Source organism: Leptosomus discolor, chromosome 12 (assembly GCF_034619465.1).
Source record: "Leptosomus discolor isolate bLepDis1 chromosome 12, bLepDis1.hap2, whole genome shotgun sequence".
Classification (NCBI taxonomy): domain Eukaryota; kingdom Metazoa; phylum Chordata; class Aves; order Leptosomiformes; family Leptosomidae; genus Leptosomus; species Leptosomus discolor.
The window spans coordinates 978881-996943 of record NC_141402.1 but is presented as its reverse complement, the minus strand read 5'-3'; the positions used below and the strand labels follow the sequence as shown (position 1 = coordinate 996943).

At 53.7% G+C, this 18063-nt stretch overlaps 1 protein-coding gene across 3 annotated transcripts in view; it reads right to left on the bottom strand.

Annotated features, from left to right (window-relative positions):
* Positions 1 to 1486, bottom strand: part of CCDC9B (coiled-coil domain containing 9B) — a 36983-nt gene extending 35497 nt beyond the window's left edge. For all 3 annotated transcript variants that reach the window (XM_086472335.1, XM_086472336.1, XM_086472337.1), the window contains exon 1: positions 1466 to 1486. In XM_086472335.1, coding sequence (XP_086328461.1) covers positions 1466 to 1486 — 21 coding nt within the window. The remainder of the gene's footprint in view (positions 1 to 1465) is intronic.
* Between the last annotated feature and the right edge of the window lie 16577 nt (positions 1487 to 18063).

Below are 18063 nucleotides of genomic sequence, written 5' to 3'. Positions count from 1 at the left end.
TTGTATTTGTGCTCCTCTCTTTTCAAAGGCAAAAGATGGAAAAGACCTGTCGGGCCGTTCTCCCTCTCCGCGTGAGGCTGCACATTTGTCAGCATTTTGTCTACGTTGCAACACAGCTAGCGCGGGGGGGGAGGGGGGGTCTTTGCATTTCCAGCTGGAAACAAGTCACTGGAAGGAAAGTTGAGCTGGTACTCAGCACTTCTCCTCCCCTTTATTAATGAAGCCATTAACGTATTTCTCTCGGCGCAATCTGTTTCAGCGAATGCTGGGGGGCTGCGGACGAGAGGTGGTCCCTCGTCCGCACACCCCGGGGCCGCAGAGCCGCCCCGCCGCGCGCAGAAGCGCCGAGCGGCGTTTCGAGCCCACGCACCGGCTCGCAGGGGCTCACCCATTGTACGGTTCAGCCAAGTCAGCGTTTGCTCGTCAGCTGCTGCTCCGAGCCAGCCGATAACAGGGGGACGTGCCCTCTCCTCCGCTTCTGGAACGAATCCGCCGCCCCAGCCCAGGCTGAAGCTGATGCTCTGGATGAAAAGTGGCTACACCGTGCCCTCCCCAGAGGAAAGCTCTTCCGGGGAGCCAAGGTGCCCGTATGTCACAGCGACGGGAGAGTTATAAATGGCTTTGGCACAACAAACGTGCGATGGCTTTCAATCAGAAAGCAGCTGAGCCCAATGCCTCCTAGATAGCAAGGCAGAGTGACGAAGCTGCCGAACGAGAGGCCTCTTTCTAGCGCAAATAAAAATGTCACAAAAGGAGAAACTGAAAGCGAGCGGCTTCGTGCTTCAATTAAATGACGACATCTCGTTCTGTCATACCCCCACTCCTAAGTGGCACACACACTTGCTACGCAGCTCATCGGGGGCTGGAGGGACGCCTCGCTCCAGACTGTCTCTGCGTGCAGTGTTTTCCCGCATACTTGTACGATCGCCTGCCTCTACAGTGAGAGACCTCGGAGGCAGCAGGGTTGGAAAAGCGAGAAAGACAGAAGGTGGGGGGGCGGGAATTGGAGAGAGGAGCGGGGCCCCCAGCTAACACGCTTCTGCGTAAGCAAACGCATCCACTCTTTTTAAGAAATACCCTCTGGTTTGACAGCTGCAGCTGAAACCCTTGCTGGGACAGGCAACATCCAGCACTGCCTGGGATTCTGCTTGTTCTCTACCCCAGTCTCCCACCCTCCCAGGACGCACATTGTCCTGAGCCAGCCACCGCAACCTGCCCCGGTGATGGACGTGCAAACCCCGGCACCCAAAATCCAACCCCCCCAGCACCCCCCCGCCCCGATGCGGTACGGCTTGTTTGTTCCCCGTGCCTGCTGGCAGCCAGGCGAGGGAAAAAAAAAACAACAAAGCGACAACCACCGAAAGGCCACCCTGAAGGAAGCGAGTGCCAGTCCTTTCATGGCCTTTTTGGGTGAGGGACCCCACCGCCCCGTGCCCCTCCCAGGCCCCACAAAGGCAGCACTCACAGCTCGGTGCATGTTGGACATCGGCGGCGAAGCCCGGCGGATTCCAGAGCAGAGCTAAAAGAGGAGAGCCATCAGACGGCCTTTCTCAGCACTGGTTGCACAGCATACAAGATCATGTTTTGATTACAAAAGCCTCGTCTGGGCTCCCAGCCAAGAGCACTGGCTGCCTAATATACCAAGCACAGACAGGGTTTTGAGTGCCTGTGTCCTCCTCTCCAATCTCACTCTCTTTTTAAAAGAAACACTCCCCCTTTTCCCCCCTCCTGACTCCTTTTAACTTCCTGATGCCACAAGCCCTCGTTCAAAGTGGGAAAAGCCGGGCGAACAATGAAAAATGGATCAGGCAAACAGCTTGACTTCACTTCGTGGCCATTCATGGGGTCGTGTTATTTGTTATGCATGGGTAGTTGCACGCCTGGCGGGGGATCGGGAAAATATCTGGGGTCCTGAATGTCTTGGGAGTGCGACTCTGTGCATGAGCCTTCATGGGAAAACAAGTGCCGGATTTGCCTTTCTCTGTTTAATTTCAGTATTCTCCGGGAATGATTTTTCCTCCTTTCAAAACGTGCCGTTCTTTCAGGGAGGGAGAAGAAGCGATGCGGTGGGGTGGGCGTTACCAGCCGGCACCATGACTAGCAAAAAGCACAGTCAAAGGAGAGGGTGCCCCTGTAAGTTCCCATCTGAAAGCTGCCAAAATGACCCCCAAAGGGTCACAAACAGCGGGGCTTTGGGAGAGCAGGCAGCATTCATCTGCTGCGTCTTGGGTTGCCACCCTCGAACCCTCACCTCAGCACCACGGCCTGGCTGTGTGCTGTGTCCGCCCTCACTGCCAACCAACTGCCCTTTCCCTCAACCCCCGAGGGACCCAGATCAAGCAAGCGGCGAACAGGAGAGGGAAGCCCATGGGGGGATATTTTGTTGTCCGAGGACTGATGCACACCCCCACCTTAACGAGGGCCCTGCTATGTTGGTACGTTAAGAAACCCGAGCAGGCCCACTGCTGGTACCGATCCCCTCTAAGACCTTCAGGTGAACTGCTCACAAAATCCAAACAGTTCAACCTGAAACCCAGCCTGGTTCAAGGGAAACCTTCAAAAGGCTCTGAAGAACACTGAATCTGGCCCCTCCTCTGCGCATAACTCGAGCTATTGGAGATCGGGGCTAAGGCACCAAACGAGCTGGAAGCATGGCTTAGCAAAAGCGCTTAGAGGGAAAGACTGACCCATATTAATTAGTAGCTGCTCAGACGATGAAAGGAAATTGAAACCATTTCGCAGGCAGTGCCTCTGGATTCAGGCTTGATGAAGGAAATGAAGACTCTGCTGTGGACGAAAAACTGGGACAAGGACACGAGAGCTTTGCTAGAACCCAAGTGCTTGTCAAGAGGTTTGTGACGGACAAGCCTGTGCCATGCTATGGACAAGGTGTGGGGCCATGTGGGGCTTTTCCTTGCCCTGGGAACACAGGGGAGCTGGGAGGATGGTGCCGCCTTGGGCTTCCAAGCTGGCACAGTCCCTTGTGGGAGTGGAGGGGTGGCCTGGTTTTTGTTGGGCTGGTGGCCGCAGGGACAAGGTCAGCCCTGGGAGATGCTGCTGGGCTGAGTCAGGGAGTCAGCGTTCAGGCAGACACTTTCTCCAGCGACGGTGCTTTACCCTGTTTGTGCGGGGGCCATGTTCCTGGGCTCGAGGAGCCTGCGCATGCTGCTAACACCCGGGTCCAGGTGAACACAGCGAGCCCCACCATTATCCCAAATACCAAGGCCAGGCCCTTGCACAGTGCAGGGTAAACACCATGTGCAGTGGGCTCCGTTGTGCTACCCATGGATCCCAGTAGTTAGGGGACCACGTCACGCCCAGGTTGTCAAGGCTTAAGCTGAGTGCTCACAAGGAGTTCCTACAGACCTCATAGCCATGGCATCCCATGTCCCTGCTGCTGTCAATGGTGTGGCCAAGCTCTTCCAGCAACGAGCAGTGCCATGAGCAGCCACGAGGAGCCTCAAAATGCCTTTGCCTTTGCTAATGTCTCTGGAGAGCTGCCGTTCCCTCCAGGGCGGTGTCAGCTACTCCACTGCCCTCAGTACAAAGAGCTGACATTTCTTAGCTGTCCTTTACCATGTCTGAGTGGCATAAATGACAAGCATCTACTTCTGCATCTCATTCATCATGAGAAGATGAATGCTCAGTTAATGCTGCGGACATGGAAACCCAGGGGCAAAAGGGCCCAGTCAAGGGAGCAGCATCTGTAGCTTCAGCAGTGGGACAGAACAGGCTGGTTTGGGGACCTGTTTGTGCTCCTGGGACTCTCACAGGATGTAGAAATCAGAACCTCATGAATATGCTGAGATTTATGGGGTTATATACATGCACATATATTTGCTTATTCCTGATGTCATGGCCAGAAAGGGTTGCAATAACACCATGGCTGTCGTCAACTTGAGGTCTTGCTCTGAACTGTCAAAAACTGATTTGGTCTTAAGTGCAGTGTCAGTCCCAAGATTCCCTGTGCCTACTGCAGGGCAATCCTCCTGGACCATTATCCTGGCACCAGGGAGCACAGATACTCAGAGGTATGGGAAGGAGAGGAGCCAAAGATGGTCCCCAGTCTCCTGCTCCAGTGCGAAGGGCGTGCTGAAGGCATGACATTTTGGGGGTCCTGCAGTACCTCAGCACACAGCGAAACCTGTTCACACGAGTACCCCCACCCGGGTGGCTGAAGCACATCAATGCTGCTCTCTCAGGCAGCTGGTGGCAGCTGTTTCCCAGGATGCAGCAATGTGACAGAGTACTTCAGACAGTGAGTGTGTATGACATCCGTGGGCAAGAGGAAGGACGTTTGGAGAAACCAGCCTAACCACTGACTCGGGAATTTGTCCACCACCCCTGGAGTTAATCCCTTTATTCTTCTAAAATCACCAGAAGACCTTTTATAGGCAGGATGGCCTGATTCTGGGCTCTTTATTGTGCTCCAGCTGCTGTGGACTGCCTTGTGCCATCTCTGAAGCCTACTGGGCCCAGGAGCCATGAGGCGTACCCAGCGTAGATCCCCCAGGCTGGCTCTGTGGCTTCTGCTTAGGGCAAGAGGACCTATGAGCTCTTGCTGACTACTGGCAGCCCTTGAAGGAGCAGTCCCTGGAGCAGACAGCAGCTTGCCTTCAGGAAAGCCTGAAAGCTGGAGGAATCGAGAGGCCATAAGGGGATTTTTGCTGCGTTGCCCTGCCAGGGCTGCGCTACGCAGGGCCTCGGCTGACCTCCCTGAAGCACAGCCTCCAGCTGCCTACTTGGAGCCCCGTCTCTCTGTCAGGGCAAAGGTTGCTGGGAACTTTTCTGGGGCAAAGGAAGGAAATCAGGGCAATGACCTGTCCATTCTGTGATTGTGATGGTGAAATAGTCCCTTTCGCTAGCTGTGTGCTGCAAAGCCGCTCCCATTCAGTTCCAGCACAAAGCACCATCTCTGACAGGAGTTTACAATCTCCCTGCTCCAGGGCAGCATTCACCAGCTTGTGGAAAGTGTTGCCCCACATTCTGACAGCAAGACTATTTGTTTCTTCTCTGTCTCTCTGCCTTACACAGAGAATCTGATTCCTCAATAAACCCGAACCTGACTGCCCCGAGAAGCATTCCTGGCACCCCTTCATCAGCCCTTCCACCAGCAGGAACCGCCTTGGCTTGAAACCCTCCTTCCTTTTCCTCTTGCACTCTGTGAAACTCCTCCAAAGCCACTCAGTCCCATGCTGCCACTTTTCCCAAGTGCACTTCACCCATCTTCATCTTGGCTTCTCTCCATTTTTTGCATGACCGCTATTTAGTCAACAGATGGCACTCGGGAACTGCTGGGAGAAGCTGGGAGCGCGCTGCCCGAGAGCCCACTGTAGGAGCTTGAAGCCCGGCTGGTTCGGAGGCTGCTTTTATATCGCGTATCAGCCCTGCAGATAAGCTGCAAGGCCCAGCTTCGGAGGCGCCCCCGCATGCTGCCATGCCCTCACAGCTCATGCTGCCCCGGGCTCTTGAGCAGAACTAGCCACCCCGCTGCAGGCCTGCCGGACGGAGGGAGGGACGGGAACACGCAGGGTATCAAAGGGGAGTCTCCCGGCGGCCGTGGAGGCATCTTCCCTGTCAACCACAGAGCAAATTCCCCGCGACAAGCAGACCCCTCCTTTGCCTGCCTTGCTCACCGCCCCGCTCTGGTCCTTCGGCCGGCTGCAACTGCAGGATAAAAAGGCGTTTGAGGCGTTTCCTCCAGCCAGGAGAAAGGTCGGCGTATATTCCCCAGGTTGAGAGGAGGGACCAGCCAGGAACCTTAAATGGGATTTAGCTGGAGAGACTCATAGGGATCAAAGGACTGCTGAGACATTAATTTTTAAATGTATCAATATACAATTAAAATGAAAACTACCAAAGCCAGTTAAAGGATATAATGGCAGCTTGGTCCTGCTTAAAATCAGTGAAGATCATGGCTGCCTGTCGGTACTTCCCACAGCTATACCAACCAGCACCAGCACAGAAACCTCTCAGGATGTGCAGAGCAGCCCCGTTCCTGCTGGGGGACAAGTTTGTGCCCTCTTTTCCCTCACCCTGCGTATCATCCCAGCCTGCGGCTTTTTGCCCCAAGTCCTGTGGGTGAGACCTGTGCCTACCCGTGTTTAATGCCACCTTGAATAACTCATGATCTCATCCCCTCACCTGAGATTTTCTGCTCCTGAAAAACATGTCATCCTCGCGTAGGGCCTCTGAAGCTGCGCGAACGACAAGCGGACCTGTCCTCTTCGTTCCTCCCGCTTCCAGACACGCACAGCAGGGCCAAATGCAGGTTTGCTGACCCCATTTGCTACCCCAGCCTTCAGATGTAGGACACACGACCCAGCCTTGGGAAAGGTGCCAGGCTGCGGAAAGTGGCCGGGACAGCCAGTCAGGCAGGTTCTTTTCATCTTTTATGGAAATGTTGTCCTTGGGGAAAGCATGGAGAGCTGCAGACAGCAACTGGTTCGCCCTGGGTGAAAGCTGTCATCAGCGGGGGCCAAGGGAGGTTCCCCATTCCAGCCCATGGCTTCAGCCCAGATCTAGGAGGACGTGGGCAGCCCAATGGCCTGTAACTTTTAGTTTGCAAGCTGCGAATTAGCATGCCAAGAGCCAGCTGGCTCTTGACAAGGTCGTGTGCCCCTTGTGAACTGCAAAAGGTCAAAATTATTTGCCACAGGGCTGCTTTGAGGCTACGCCAGCGGCAACATGACCCACTTTCAGTCTGATGCAAGAAGTGACAAATTCAGCGGCTCTCCTCCAGGCCCGTGACTACCTCTCAATTAAAACCTGACAAACCGTTTCACTTCCCTTTGCCAGCAGAACTCAAAAGCAAACTCCAGAAACCAACCTTGGCTCCAGGGTCTAAACGGGGCCGAAGACTCTTCATGGGCTGCAGCGGTGTCACATCGCAGCGATGCTGCATGGGTCCGGTTCGGGCTCAGCTCGCAGGGAGACGGGCTTTTCTCACGCAGAGAACCTTCGCCACGTGCGGAGCTGATTTGGAGAAGCAGCCCAGGAAAAGTGTAAGGGCCAGCCTGCAAGAGGCACAGCGACGCCTGAGAAGGGAGGAGATGAAAAGGGGAGTCAAGGTGGCAATTAAATATTAAAGGACCAGTTCAACAATAATTAATACTTGGGTGGAGGTGCGTGAAGCGCTTGCAGACACTTGCTGCCCTATGCCTGGCTGGCTGAGTACTTCACTCAAGTGGCAGAAAACTCCTGAAATTGCAAATAACCCATGCTCCAGCAGGATGGAAATCATGATTCAAGAGGGTGAATTAAAACCCAGCTGGAGACACTGGTCCTTCTCCCAGCTATGAGCAGAATTTGAGCCATGTTGGCCTTATTTCAACCCTTGCACAAGCTGAGGAGGCTCAGCTTGTGATAAATTCATATCCCATTTACCAAGGTCCAAGAGACCACACAATTACTGCTGGGTGGTTTCCTAACTGGTCACATCACATCATACTCAGAAAATCCCCTGCAAAACACTTGGGGAGCCATCATATGCATTTGCCCTGTTCTTACTTTTCTCTGGGCAACCACTTCAGGTCTCTGTGTGAGCTCCTGAGCGAAGTGACTCTCCATGGGGAATGTGGACATTTTGTTGGTCCTTCTGACTCGGTTCCTGCAGTGTGGCCGAGCATGTTGCTCAGGGCTGGGCGCATCGTGCAGCCTGAACCCATGGGATTAGAGTGGGCTAAAATACAGGGTTTAGAACTGGGTTTGTAAAAAGGAAAAATTCAATTTCCTTTCTCCCTGGAATACTGTGTTTCCTTCAACACCTTCAGAAGGAATTGATTAAATAACACCCTTCCTTTGACCTGTTGTTATTTAAAACTTTTGTTGAAAAAGGTTTGGAACAAACAGTTAAAGATGCCTTTTTCTGGAAGCATCAGCTGAAATATTTTGAGCATTTCTAAAGCTCAGTTTCTAACTGAAAAAAGTAGAAACATTTCAACAATTTGAGAGAAGGAACCTCCCTCCTCCACTCTCCTACTTGTTCTTAAGCAAAACAACTGCTTTCATCCCCCCATGGCTCTGATCCTCCTGAAATGGGCCATTTTGTCCAGTTTCCTCTCCAAAATGTCAACTGGGTCATCCCTGGACGACGCTGACTCCCTGGCACTGATGCCACTGGGACAGAAGAGCTTGGTTCTTGCTGAATCCTGCACATCCCATGGGGCTGAGACTGGCACAGGCAGGGATCAGCAGTTTACGGCCAGCTCTGCTCACTCAGGTTTTCCTCCTGTTGCAGGGGACGGTGCAGGAGCCAGACCAGCTGCAAGCTTGCAGGATCCAGCTGCAAAGCTGGGATTTGTGGTACGAGTAGCGTTAGGGTTGTTGCCATGAAGTAGAAAGGGCAAATTCACAGCTGAATACAGGTGGGCGGATCGGTTCATGGTTAATTCTCTGGTTGCAGTGGCCCTGGGCACGCGACGGAGTGGGTCTGGGCTGGTATCAGCTGCCGCCCATGTTATCTCAAGGCTCAGAGGACTAAGGAAACTGCTTGTGCCAGCAGCGGTAAGGAGCTTATAGGAGGAAAGTTAACAGTAGCTCAGCTCTGATCAGCAATTAAAACAACAATCAGGAACAGGGCTGGCAGTTCAGCCCAAGGATGGGTTGTCTCAATATTTTGTTGGGATCTGCCAGCCCTGCGCAGGCAGGAGGAGTTTCTCCCGGCAGAAGGGCAGACCTTGTTAGTGCTACGTTCAACAGCCAGGATTAAAGTTGTATTTCACACCAGTTCTTCTGTCCTTCGTTACACCTGGTCCTATTCCCAACGGCAGCTTCGATCATCACCTTCACAAGAGCCCAGAAGCCTGCCAGAGCCACCAGACTGATCTCAGGGAAGCCACCCCTGCTGGCACTAGCTTTCCCCAAATAGCTTTTACCATTGGAACTTAAAGTCGTCCTTGGCAAGACTGTAATATTCCTATTTTGAAAGGATTGTGGCAAGGCTTAGATTCACCAAGACAAAGAATGACACAACAAGGTTGCAAAATAAAATGCTCTCCCCATGCTAAAACTTCCTAGCTGGTCACCCTCTGATTTTCTTTTCCTCTGCATGGACAGACTCATACAGGCTGCGACCTTCTCTTGTCCTTAGATCTGTTAGCGCTGCCTTAACACACCCAAACGAGGAAGGGGAGAGCAGGAACCCTTTAAATAAGCCTTGCCGCCACAGAAAGAGCAACACAGTCCTCTCTTCACAGGGCTGGAGCAGGAGGGCAGACAGTTAAATACTCCCTGGAGCTCGCAGGCAAACTTCCCTACCGAAAAATTAGATTAGCAAGGCTGAGAGTCTCCTGGTAACTGCTGCCTCGGCTGTGTTTGCTGAGAGGTGATAACGCAGGTCGTATCAGCCTGCAAAGCTACCAGAGAGAACCACGGGAGCAGCAGCACCTCCTGCGAGCAGCGCTGCTAACGAAGCAAGGGAGCTCAGGGGAGGAGGGACCTCCAGGTCGGGAGGGAGATGCCAGAGCCGAGGGCGCCGGGGAGCATCACACGGCCGCCTTCGGAGGAGGCTCTGCGGCAGCGTTTTGAACTCAAACACTTGCGTCCGCTGACGCAGAAGGGCCGTATGCAAAGCAGGGGACATAAGTCTCCAAAGGGCGTATCCACCTCCATCTAACAACACTTCAGGTCGTTGAAGGGCTTTTTATAAGATTTTCTTCCCTGTTGGGGAAAGGTCAGTTCAGGAAAAGAGACCTTTTTCACACGAAAAGCCCCGTGCCAGAAAATCTCCACTTTCAAAGAAAACTAGTATTCTGAAATCTTGGAGCTGTGGCCCTTTTTGTGTTTCCAAACCAAAGTGCCCAGACCCACAGACAGCAGAAATGTGCTCATCTCTTACCTGCGAGTTCCTCAGCATCAATCAAAATCCTCCTTTTGGGCAAAGCGGTGCCACCGTACTGCTTAGAGACCCAAGGTACTGCCAGCCCACGGCGCTCCCGGCGTGCTCCTTGTCACGCTTATTAACGACCTGTCCTTCTGGAATGAAAACTTGATGCCTGAGACTCACTGATCTGCAATACTCCCTTTCCAGCAGCAGTCTACCTGCACCGAGCCAGGAGCAGATACAATCTGAGAAAAGGGTGTGCAGAGATGCAATAGATAGAGCAGAAAATTTGTGGCTTGCTCCCTTCTCTATCAGGACGGCCTGATGAGTCTCGGACATGTTCTGCTTCCTCCTACATCTTCATACCAAGAGGGCTGTGAACATTTATCCACTTTGAGAGTTAAGGTCTCTTGGATCTGCTGGGGTTTACCTCAAGAACGCCATAGGCTCTTCAGACTCTCCTTCGCAGTCTCCACAGGCGCTATGCCTAGCTCGCTGCTCTTGCCTGGAGCTGAGAGAATCGGCGGCTGCGTTAGCGAGACGGGTCGCCATTGCACACAGCATCCCCTCCCGCTGCAGCAGACCTCGTCCATGCTGCGAATCCAGACCCGTTTCTGGGATGGGCACAGGATGTACAGAGTGGGACTAACCACGCCAGGGCTTTCCTGAAGCCTCAACCCCTTCCAGATAAGCGGACCCACCCCTTTATTTACTCTCAGGGTTTAAAAAGAGGGTGTTTGCCCCATTCAGCACATTATCATGGCCTTTCCTCTACTCCAGACACGGGTATTTCAATGCCAGGCTTTAGTGGGCTCTTGGACACTCGGGCACAGCGTATTTTGCAGAATCTGTCCTGAAATGTGGGTCCTGTGAACTGCAGGAGCCTGGGCAAGGGGATGGCTGGTTTTGAACTGTTTGATCTCACAGGAGTCTGTGGCGGAGTCCTGGCAGGAGCACACTGTGCAGGCTGTTGGCAGAGATCCTCAGTTCCACTGAAAGTCAGCCGTGATTTCTGAAGCTGAAGAAGGCATTGCAACAGGCAGTTAGTCAAGGTATGTTGGTGTATCCCAACGTCTTCTCTGGCCTTCCCCAGGCTGGGAATTTATGTCCCAAACCCTCCTAAGAAGAATATTTACGCGCAAAGGATTAATTAGTCTGGGATATCTCAGGACGGTCTGAGGAGAACTGGCTCACTGTCAATCACGCTGGGAAATGGTGCGAACATATGGGCTGCTTCAGCGCAAACGTGGCTGTGCTCCCAGCACGAGGCACCGCAGAAAATGGTACAACATATCTACAGTGAGATTTTCCCTGCCAAGGCAATGCTGAATTGGGTCTCCATGGGCCTCCTGCCCCTTCAAACACACAGCAAACTCATCACATCTCCTATTTGCTTCAGTTTGCAATGTACTGGTGCCCAGAGACATAATTGCCGTATGCCTGGTACCTTCTCAGCCCATGGTATTGGGTTAACAGGCACTCCAAGGTTTCCAGCACTGCAGGAGCCTCGCCGTCACCCTGAGAAGCAGAGAAGGGCCTTGCCTGGACCTCTCCTTCCTGCGCTGCGTGTGGGCTGTGGTCCAGCACACACCCTGGGCACGTGTGATGGGCAGAAATCATAACTGGCCATTAAAATTGCTCTGTCAGCCTGATTCTGCTGTCCCTTCGAAATCTTATATTTTATGCTGATGCGTGCGTTGTGGAGGGTGCTTCCTTTCGGCACAGACAACCTTGCGCAAATTTTGGAAGGTGACAGCTCCATCCCAGGACAGAGTGGCCACAACTGGCTTTGAATAAATAGGCAGAAGATCTCATTTTTTCAGTAGTTGCATTTCTAAAGGTTCACAGCACCAGTGCACCTACACGCCAGAAAAAGACAAACACGGACCAGTTCGTCCGACTCACATAAATGGAGTTGCAAGGAGGAAAAGGACGGGGTCTGATGAATGCAAGTGCCTGCAGAGACCTATGTCCTCCTGTGCACAACAGCACCGCTCGTGCCGTGCTGCCGGCGCCGCAGATCAGCAGCAAACCAGACCAGCTCTATAAGGGAGACCAAACACGTGTCTCAGTCTCGCTCTTCAGGCACCCAGTGCCGAGGTTTTTGGCGCAAGCGTCAGCCTAGATGTAAGTGGCTGTTCCGACAAACAGGTCTGACTCAGGTCTTGGCATTCAAACTGTGACCAAAGCACGTTTCTGTCTCTAAATTAAACCCTCCTGAAGCTGCAGAAGGTGGGTGGCTCCCATCACCTGTAAAATAAGCTCTGTACAGCGAAGGTGACTGGGGCTTGGCTTGCTAACACAGCGCCAGCCCCACTGTGGACCTGGTGTCTGGCGAAGGAAGCAATTTCAAGGGCTGAGACAACAGGAGGTTTATGAAGCAGAAGAGGCTGCTGTACCCATGGAAATCTTCCAGCACGGGAGGTGTCTGGCACGCTATCGCTGGCTTTGAGGAGCAAAAATACCCTTGCTATTTTATTGCTCCAGTGAGCAGTGACAGGCCAGGGTTCAAACGTAGCTGGCTGCAGATCTGCGAGACATTGCTCATTGCTTGGAAACCAGCCGCCCGCTGCAAGCCGAAGCAGCGCAGGCAGCCACAGAGCAGGGCTGTGCAGGGGTTTCCATCCAGCCTTGCCTTGACCACGGTGACTCCCAGGGCTCGGCTCTCCACGAAACTCATAACATGAGTGATTTTGCACCATCCAAAACATCATGGTGGTGTCACCATTGCAAGCAGTCAGCTTCAAGAGCAGTTTTCCTGAGACCCAGGGTAGCGATGCCTGCAGCAGGAGAAGCAGGGATGCATCCCCATCCAAAGAGATTGATCCAGACCTCTCTGCCTCCACCCTGCTGACTCAGCCATCACGGCTTGCCAGGCATCATGGAAGAAAACATTTCTCTGGATGAAGGATGGTCTCAGCTTGAAGGAATTGTCTTGTGGGCACCATTTATATTCCTAAAACCATTTGGGGGCCCCATTTGCTCACCCTTCCTGCTCACTCTTGGGTTCTCTCCATAAGGGGATGAAATCTTGGGATCAGCACATGCCTCCCGTAGAATGGCACTGAGATCTGCTCTACCAGTCTCAAACTGGCCAAGCACAGAGGCACCACAGCGTGACAATATTCTAAATGGCAAGAGGCACTGGGGACAGCATCAGCTTCTGGCTGAACGGCATGTGCCAACGGGCACAGGCAGCTCCTCCGCTGCTGCAGTGCAGGGGCAAGAGCCAAGCAGATTTTGAAGAAAGGGACTCCCAGCTTCCCGAAGTTTGGCCACCACAGCCGCTCCCTCCCAGCACTGCCTGCAGGGGGGTGCAAGCCCAAGCAGGAGGTCCAGGCAAAGGTCTAGGAGGAGCTCCTGCTCCATGCCAGCCCCCTCCCTGGACGTGGCTGGCGTGGCACGAACGTAGCCGTATTTGCAGCAGTCTGTTCGTACCAGTTGCCTGAAGGGCTGCAGGACTTGCTGTTTCTTTCAGTGCTGGCACTGGCTGCTGCAAAGCCAGACATCCCCAGCAGAGTGGGGAAGCAGCAGAAAGCAGGTGTCTGGCCAGAAAGGCAGGGGCTTGTTTTGGAGCGTTACTGTGCAAGATGGCTGCACCGGCTGGTGGAACTGCCCCCGCTGGGGGATAACCATGTGGTGTGTACACACTGGTGCTGCTGCTTGTGAATCGCTTCAATCGGGGAAGCAAAACCCTGAGGATTTGCCCTCACTGGAACAAGTACCAGTGTGCAGGTGATATTTCCATCTCATTTTCCTGCCCAGGTGCTGGGGGCATCCAACAAACCACCGAAATGGTGATTTTAAAGCCCCAGGGCTCTAAGTGGATTGGGTGCCAGGAGAGCACCACTTGCTGAGCAGCAGAGCTTTTGCCTGCAGCTCATGCGACTGATGGGTGATGGGTGCTGCTCCACGCGGAGCTCAGCAGCACCCACGTGTGTGTGTGCCTCCAGTGCAGCAGCGCCCAGGTTTACCGACATAGTGACTGATGGAAATACGATGGTTTGGGTCGTAGAGGACCGAGATGACCATCACGGCGCTCTCTGGTTCTGAAGTCCAGCCACGTGCTTGTGCACGGCGCAGCGATGATTTTGTGCACAGGAGCCTCTTTGCCTACAGGACCTGCCTTGGCACAGAGTTTGCCGTCAGCCACGTGCGCATGTCTGGGCTGAGCAAGAGGCGTCTTCACCTGCAACTAAAGCAGCTTTGGGTTTTATTCCCTTTGCTTTATTCTTATTTTTCTTCATTGGTCACCTCCTGTATCGAACAACCCATTACGGTTTCAGGCAATGGGTCCTTTGGCTGTTACTGATTGCTCTCGGGTTTTGCCCAAGACTTGGCTTTCTTTTGCAGGCTGCTGCTGACACTGTATTTTAGTTTCTGTCCTACTCTGAGGGAGCCAAATGTCAGAAAGGGGCTAAAAATGACTGGCAGCCATGGGAAGAAGAGCACAGGTAGCTCCAGAGGCAGGTATCCTCCTTGCTTACTGTGCCGTCCCAGGGATGCCAGCCAGTGTGGCCCCTTTAACAAGTAGCTGTACGGCTCAGAACCACAAAATAGCCTGGCCCGTGCTTCCAAAGGGGCCAAACCCCAAAACATCTCCTGGGGCAGCAAGAGAGAGAAACAGATGCCAAAACTAATGCCCAGGACTCAGCAGAAGGTTGTAGGTCAAGGCCTTATATTAAATGAACATATCTGCAGTGTAGCAAGAGGGATTCTGGGGGCTCAGGGACCCACGATGTCAGTGTTAATTATCCCAGAGGGCGATGCCAGCACTGTGTGAGTAGCAAAAGTGGGCTATCAGGAGCTGACATCTCCTGATCCACATGGACGTGTCGCTGCCTGTTCCTGACGATCCAAAGAGGAACAGGAGCAAAGGCAGAAAGGGCTGAGCACGGGGGGGGATTGTCTTGTGACAGCATCAGCGGAGATGAAGCAAAGCGATCCGAGCCAAAATAGCCAACGGCAAGTGTCAGCAGTCAGCCAAGAGCCCGTGCGAGGCCAGGACCGCCACGCTCCAGCACCCTGCCCTGCCGGGGTGCCGCGTGGGCCTCGCCGAGCCAGCCATGACTGGTGTGTGAGCCGCTGAGCTCTGCGAATGGGAGTCAGGACATCGTGAACCGAGCGAAATTCTGCTTGGGGAAACGTTGATTTACGGTGAAGGAAAACGAATTGTGCTGAAAGTACCCGTGCTAAGATAGGGCACCGTGAAATGAGCCATGCTGAGCGGGGACTGCAGCGCAAAGCAAATCCATTGGGAAGTGCTCTCGGTCACGTCTGCCAGCCCATCGAGTTAAAGCCTTATTCTGCCTTCTCAGACTTCTCTAAGGACATGCCCGGCTTGTACTCCTAAAGATACAGGGAGCCTTGTTACTGGCCTTGGTGGGAGAGGGAGGAACCTCCAAACTGGGGGCGCTTTGCCCACACAGCAAGCGAAGTGCAGTGTTTGCTTCTGACTCAGGCTTCTCTCGAGACAGAGGAGAGCTGCAGGGACAATGTTTTCCTTTTTGTTTGTGAGAGAAATGCAAGTGGATGGTGAGCAGAAGGGCTAGGAGAAGTGACAAGCTACACAAAATGAAGAAAAGAGCTGCTTCAAGTAAAAAATGTATCAAAGATCAAACGCAAAGATTTTTTCTCTTATCCCTTTCACAGGTCAAGCAGGAGAGGTAAGAAATCTGTCTTCAATTGCCACAAACCCCAATTAGTGTCAAAAATACCCAACTCTCCTCCCGGGGCTCTGTTACGCAGTCCACTCCTCTGTCTTCCTACCTCACCCTGCCTCCCGTGGAGACAACAGGTATGAGGTGGAGAGGAGATGTTTGCCCTGGCTCTCCTGGGAGCGGCACAGAGGAGGCGGACGCCCTGGCTCTCCCGGGAGCAGCACTTTCTGACCTCCTCCCGTGTGTGAATACCTGAACCTTGCACCAGCGGAGGTTTCGAGGCCTGCTTGGGGAGCTCGAGCCCCCAGCCAGTAGGCTCTCTGCTCTTGGATACTTTCCACAAAATGAGGAGTAGTTGATGGATCCCCTAAGTTTCTCAGGGTCAGCAGCAGAAAATTGCTGACTCAGAGGGTTTTTCGCTGCATAGCAGCTTCATAAACCTGCCTCACCCCCCAGCCACCTCTCACATCACCCCCAGGGCATCTTTGTCCCATTTACCTCTTCATATATTTCTCCTCCCCTTTCCCCCTCCCCCTTTCTCTGCTCACCAGCTCTTTTCTCTTTTCCATATCTATCCATCACTGTCTGACAGCTTTTTTTTTAATATTCCTGACCCTACACATCGCTTTTTTACTGTTTTTCTCTTTGCTTCTATGTTTTTTGATCATCTCTCTCGCTGTCCCTTTCACTCACCCTCCTCCACCTTCCTGCACTTCAGAGGGACACGGGGGACCAACAGGACCCGTCTGATACTGGCAGGTCTGGGATGTGGGTTGCCATGGCAAAGAGCCAGCTCTCACACTGATGGAGAGCGAAGAAAAGCCAACATGATGTAAGGCCCAACCGCTCCAGCCCCGGCCACGTAACAGCAGCCCCACCGACTGCCTCGCGCAGGGCTTGGCAGCTGGGAGGTGAGCCCTGCTGCAGTCCCTGGGGAAGGGCAATTAAAAAAAAAAACTAATCCATGTGTCAAACACTTTGCAGGCCACAGAGGACACTTGCCAAGCTGTGGGAGTGAGGAAGTGTGATCAGCCCTGCTTCACAGACAAGGAGTTCACACGTCGGGCTGAGCCAAACTAAGCGCTGTAAGATGCAGCTGTCTGTCAGAAGTGGTGGGATGTTTGCAGTTCAGCCTGTTCCCACCATCCTTGCAGCTCCCATGGCTTTATTATTGTCATTACTGTTGCAAGTATTATTATTTAGCATTGGGAAGAGAGAAAAGGAAATAGCACCCATGTCCTTGTCACCACGTTAATTCTAGCCAATCTTTTCAGCGGATACCAGGTTTCAGTCTTTCCTGCTAGTCCACATAATACAAACTCCCCAGCAGCTGCTCCTCGCAGCGTATCTGATCCTACCAGGCAAGGAACATTTCTGTGGCTAAGGCTCAGAAAAGTGGGCTGATCCCCCGGGTGCAGGCAGCACCCTGCGACCCAGCCCAGCAGGGATCATTGTGCTGGGACACTGGTGCTGCCTGCAGCCTGTCCTCAGAAACTCTCTCCTGATGGGCTGGGAGAGGCATCAGCCTACGGTCGGAAAGAATTGCCCACCCTGGCATTAGGAAAAGCTTTTTGTTCTTTAAACTGTCTCAGGCATTTAAGTCATTAAGGCAGGAAGGGCTTATTCTAAGCAGCTAGAGGATTAGTGGGAGTTATAGGATACTCTCGGGTCTAATACTCTCCCTTTTTGCTTCGGCTTTTCTGTAGCACGTGAAGTAAAGAAGGACGCCACCCTCATGAGAAAGAAGGTCACTGCCACAGTGAGGGCCACGAGAAAGAAGAAGGTCAGAGCCATCACCACGGCCACACACAGGACGGTGAGAAGGGAGAAGGTCACTGCCACTCCCGTGGCCACGGTCATCAGAAAGGCCCAGGCCCTTCCTAGCACAAGTGATGTCGTGGTCATCGGCATGGGAGAGGTTGTGGAAGGAGCAGCCACCTTCCAGAAGCTCCGTGGGAAGCTCTCCCCAAGGCACAAGGGGACATCCGTGGCTACCACACACCTCAGTGCCATTTCATGGTCTCAACAGACAACGTTAGCAGGATCCTGCAAGGAGGGGAACGTGCCCGACCTCCTTGTGTTCTCCATGCTTTCAACTCAGTCGTTTCAAAACCGCCATCGAATTCAACACATCGTTTCCTCATTTAACACTGCTAAAATCCAGAGGGTGAACCCACACACTCCAAAACGCTGCCCTGTGCCTGCCATGGGGGTGCAGGAGTGCTGCTGGGAGCTTTCCCACCTGAGGCCAAAGCAGGAGCACGACTGCTGAGACGAGGGATCTGCCACCCGGAGGGATCTGGGCACCGTTTGAACCCGCAGCCCCCCCCGCCGCACCCCCACAAGCCCTCTTTCCTCAGGACCTGTGCGCGGCTCGGGCTGCGGACGGGCAGGGGATGATTTTGGGGCCGGGCGAGGCGGTTCGGTCCATCTCCAGCTGGAGAAGCCGCTGCCCCCTTGCCCCGCCGCCTCCCCCCGCGCTCCTGCCCCGCTCCCAGCGCCCCCAGCCCCAGAGCCGGGCCGGCCCCGGGGGTGGAGGGAGGAGGCGGGCGGCCGGGCCCCGGTGCTCACCCCCCCCCC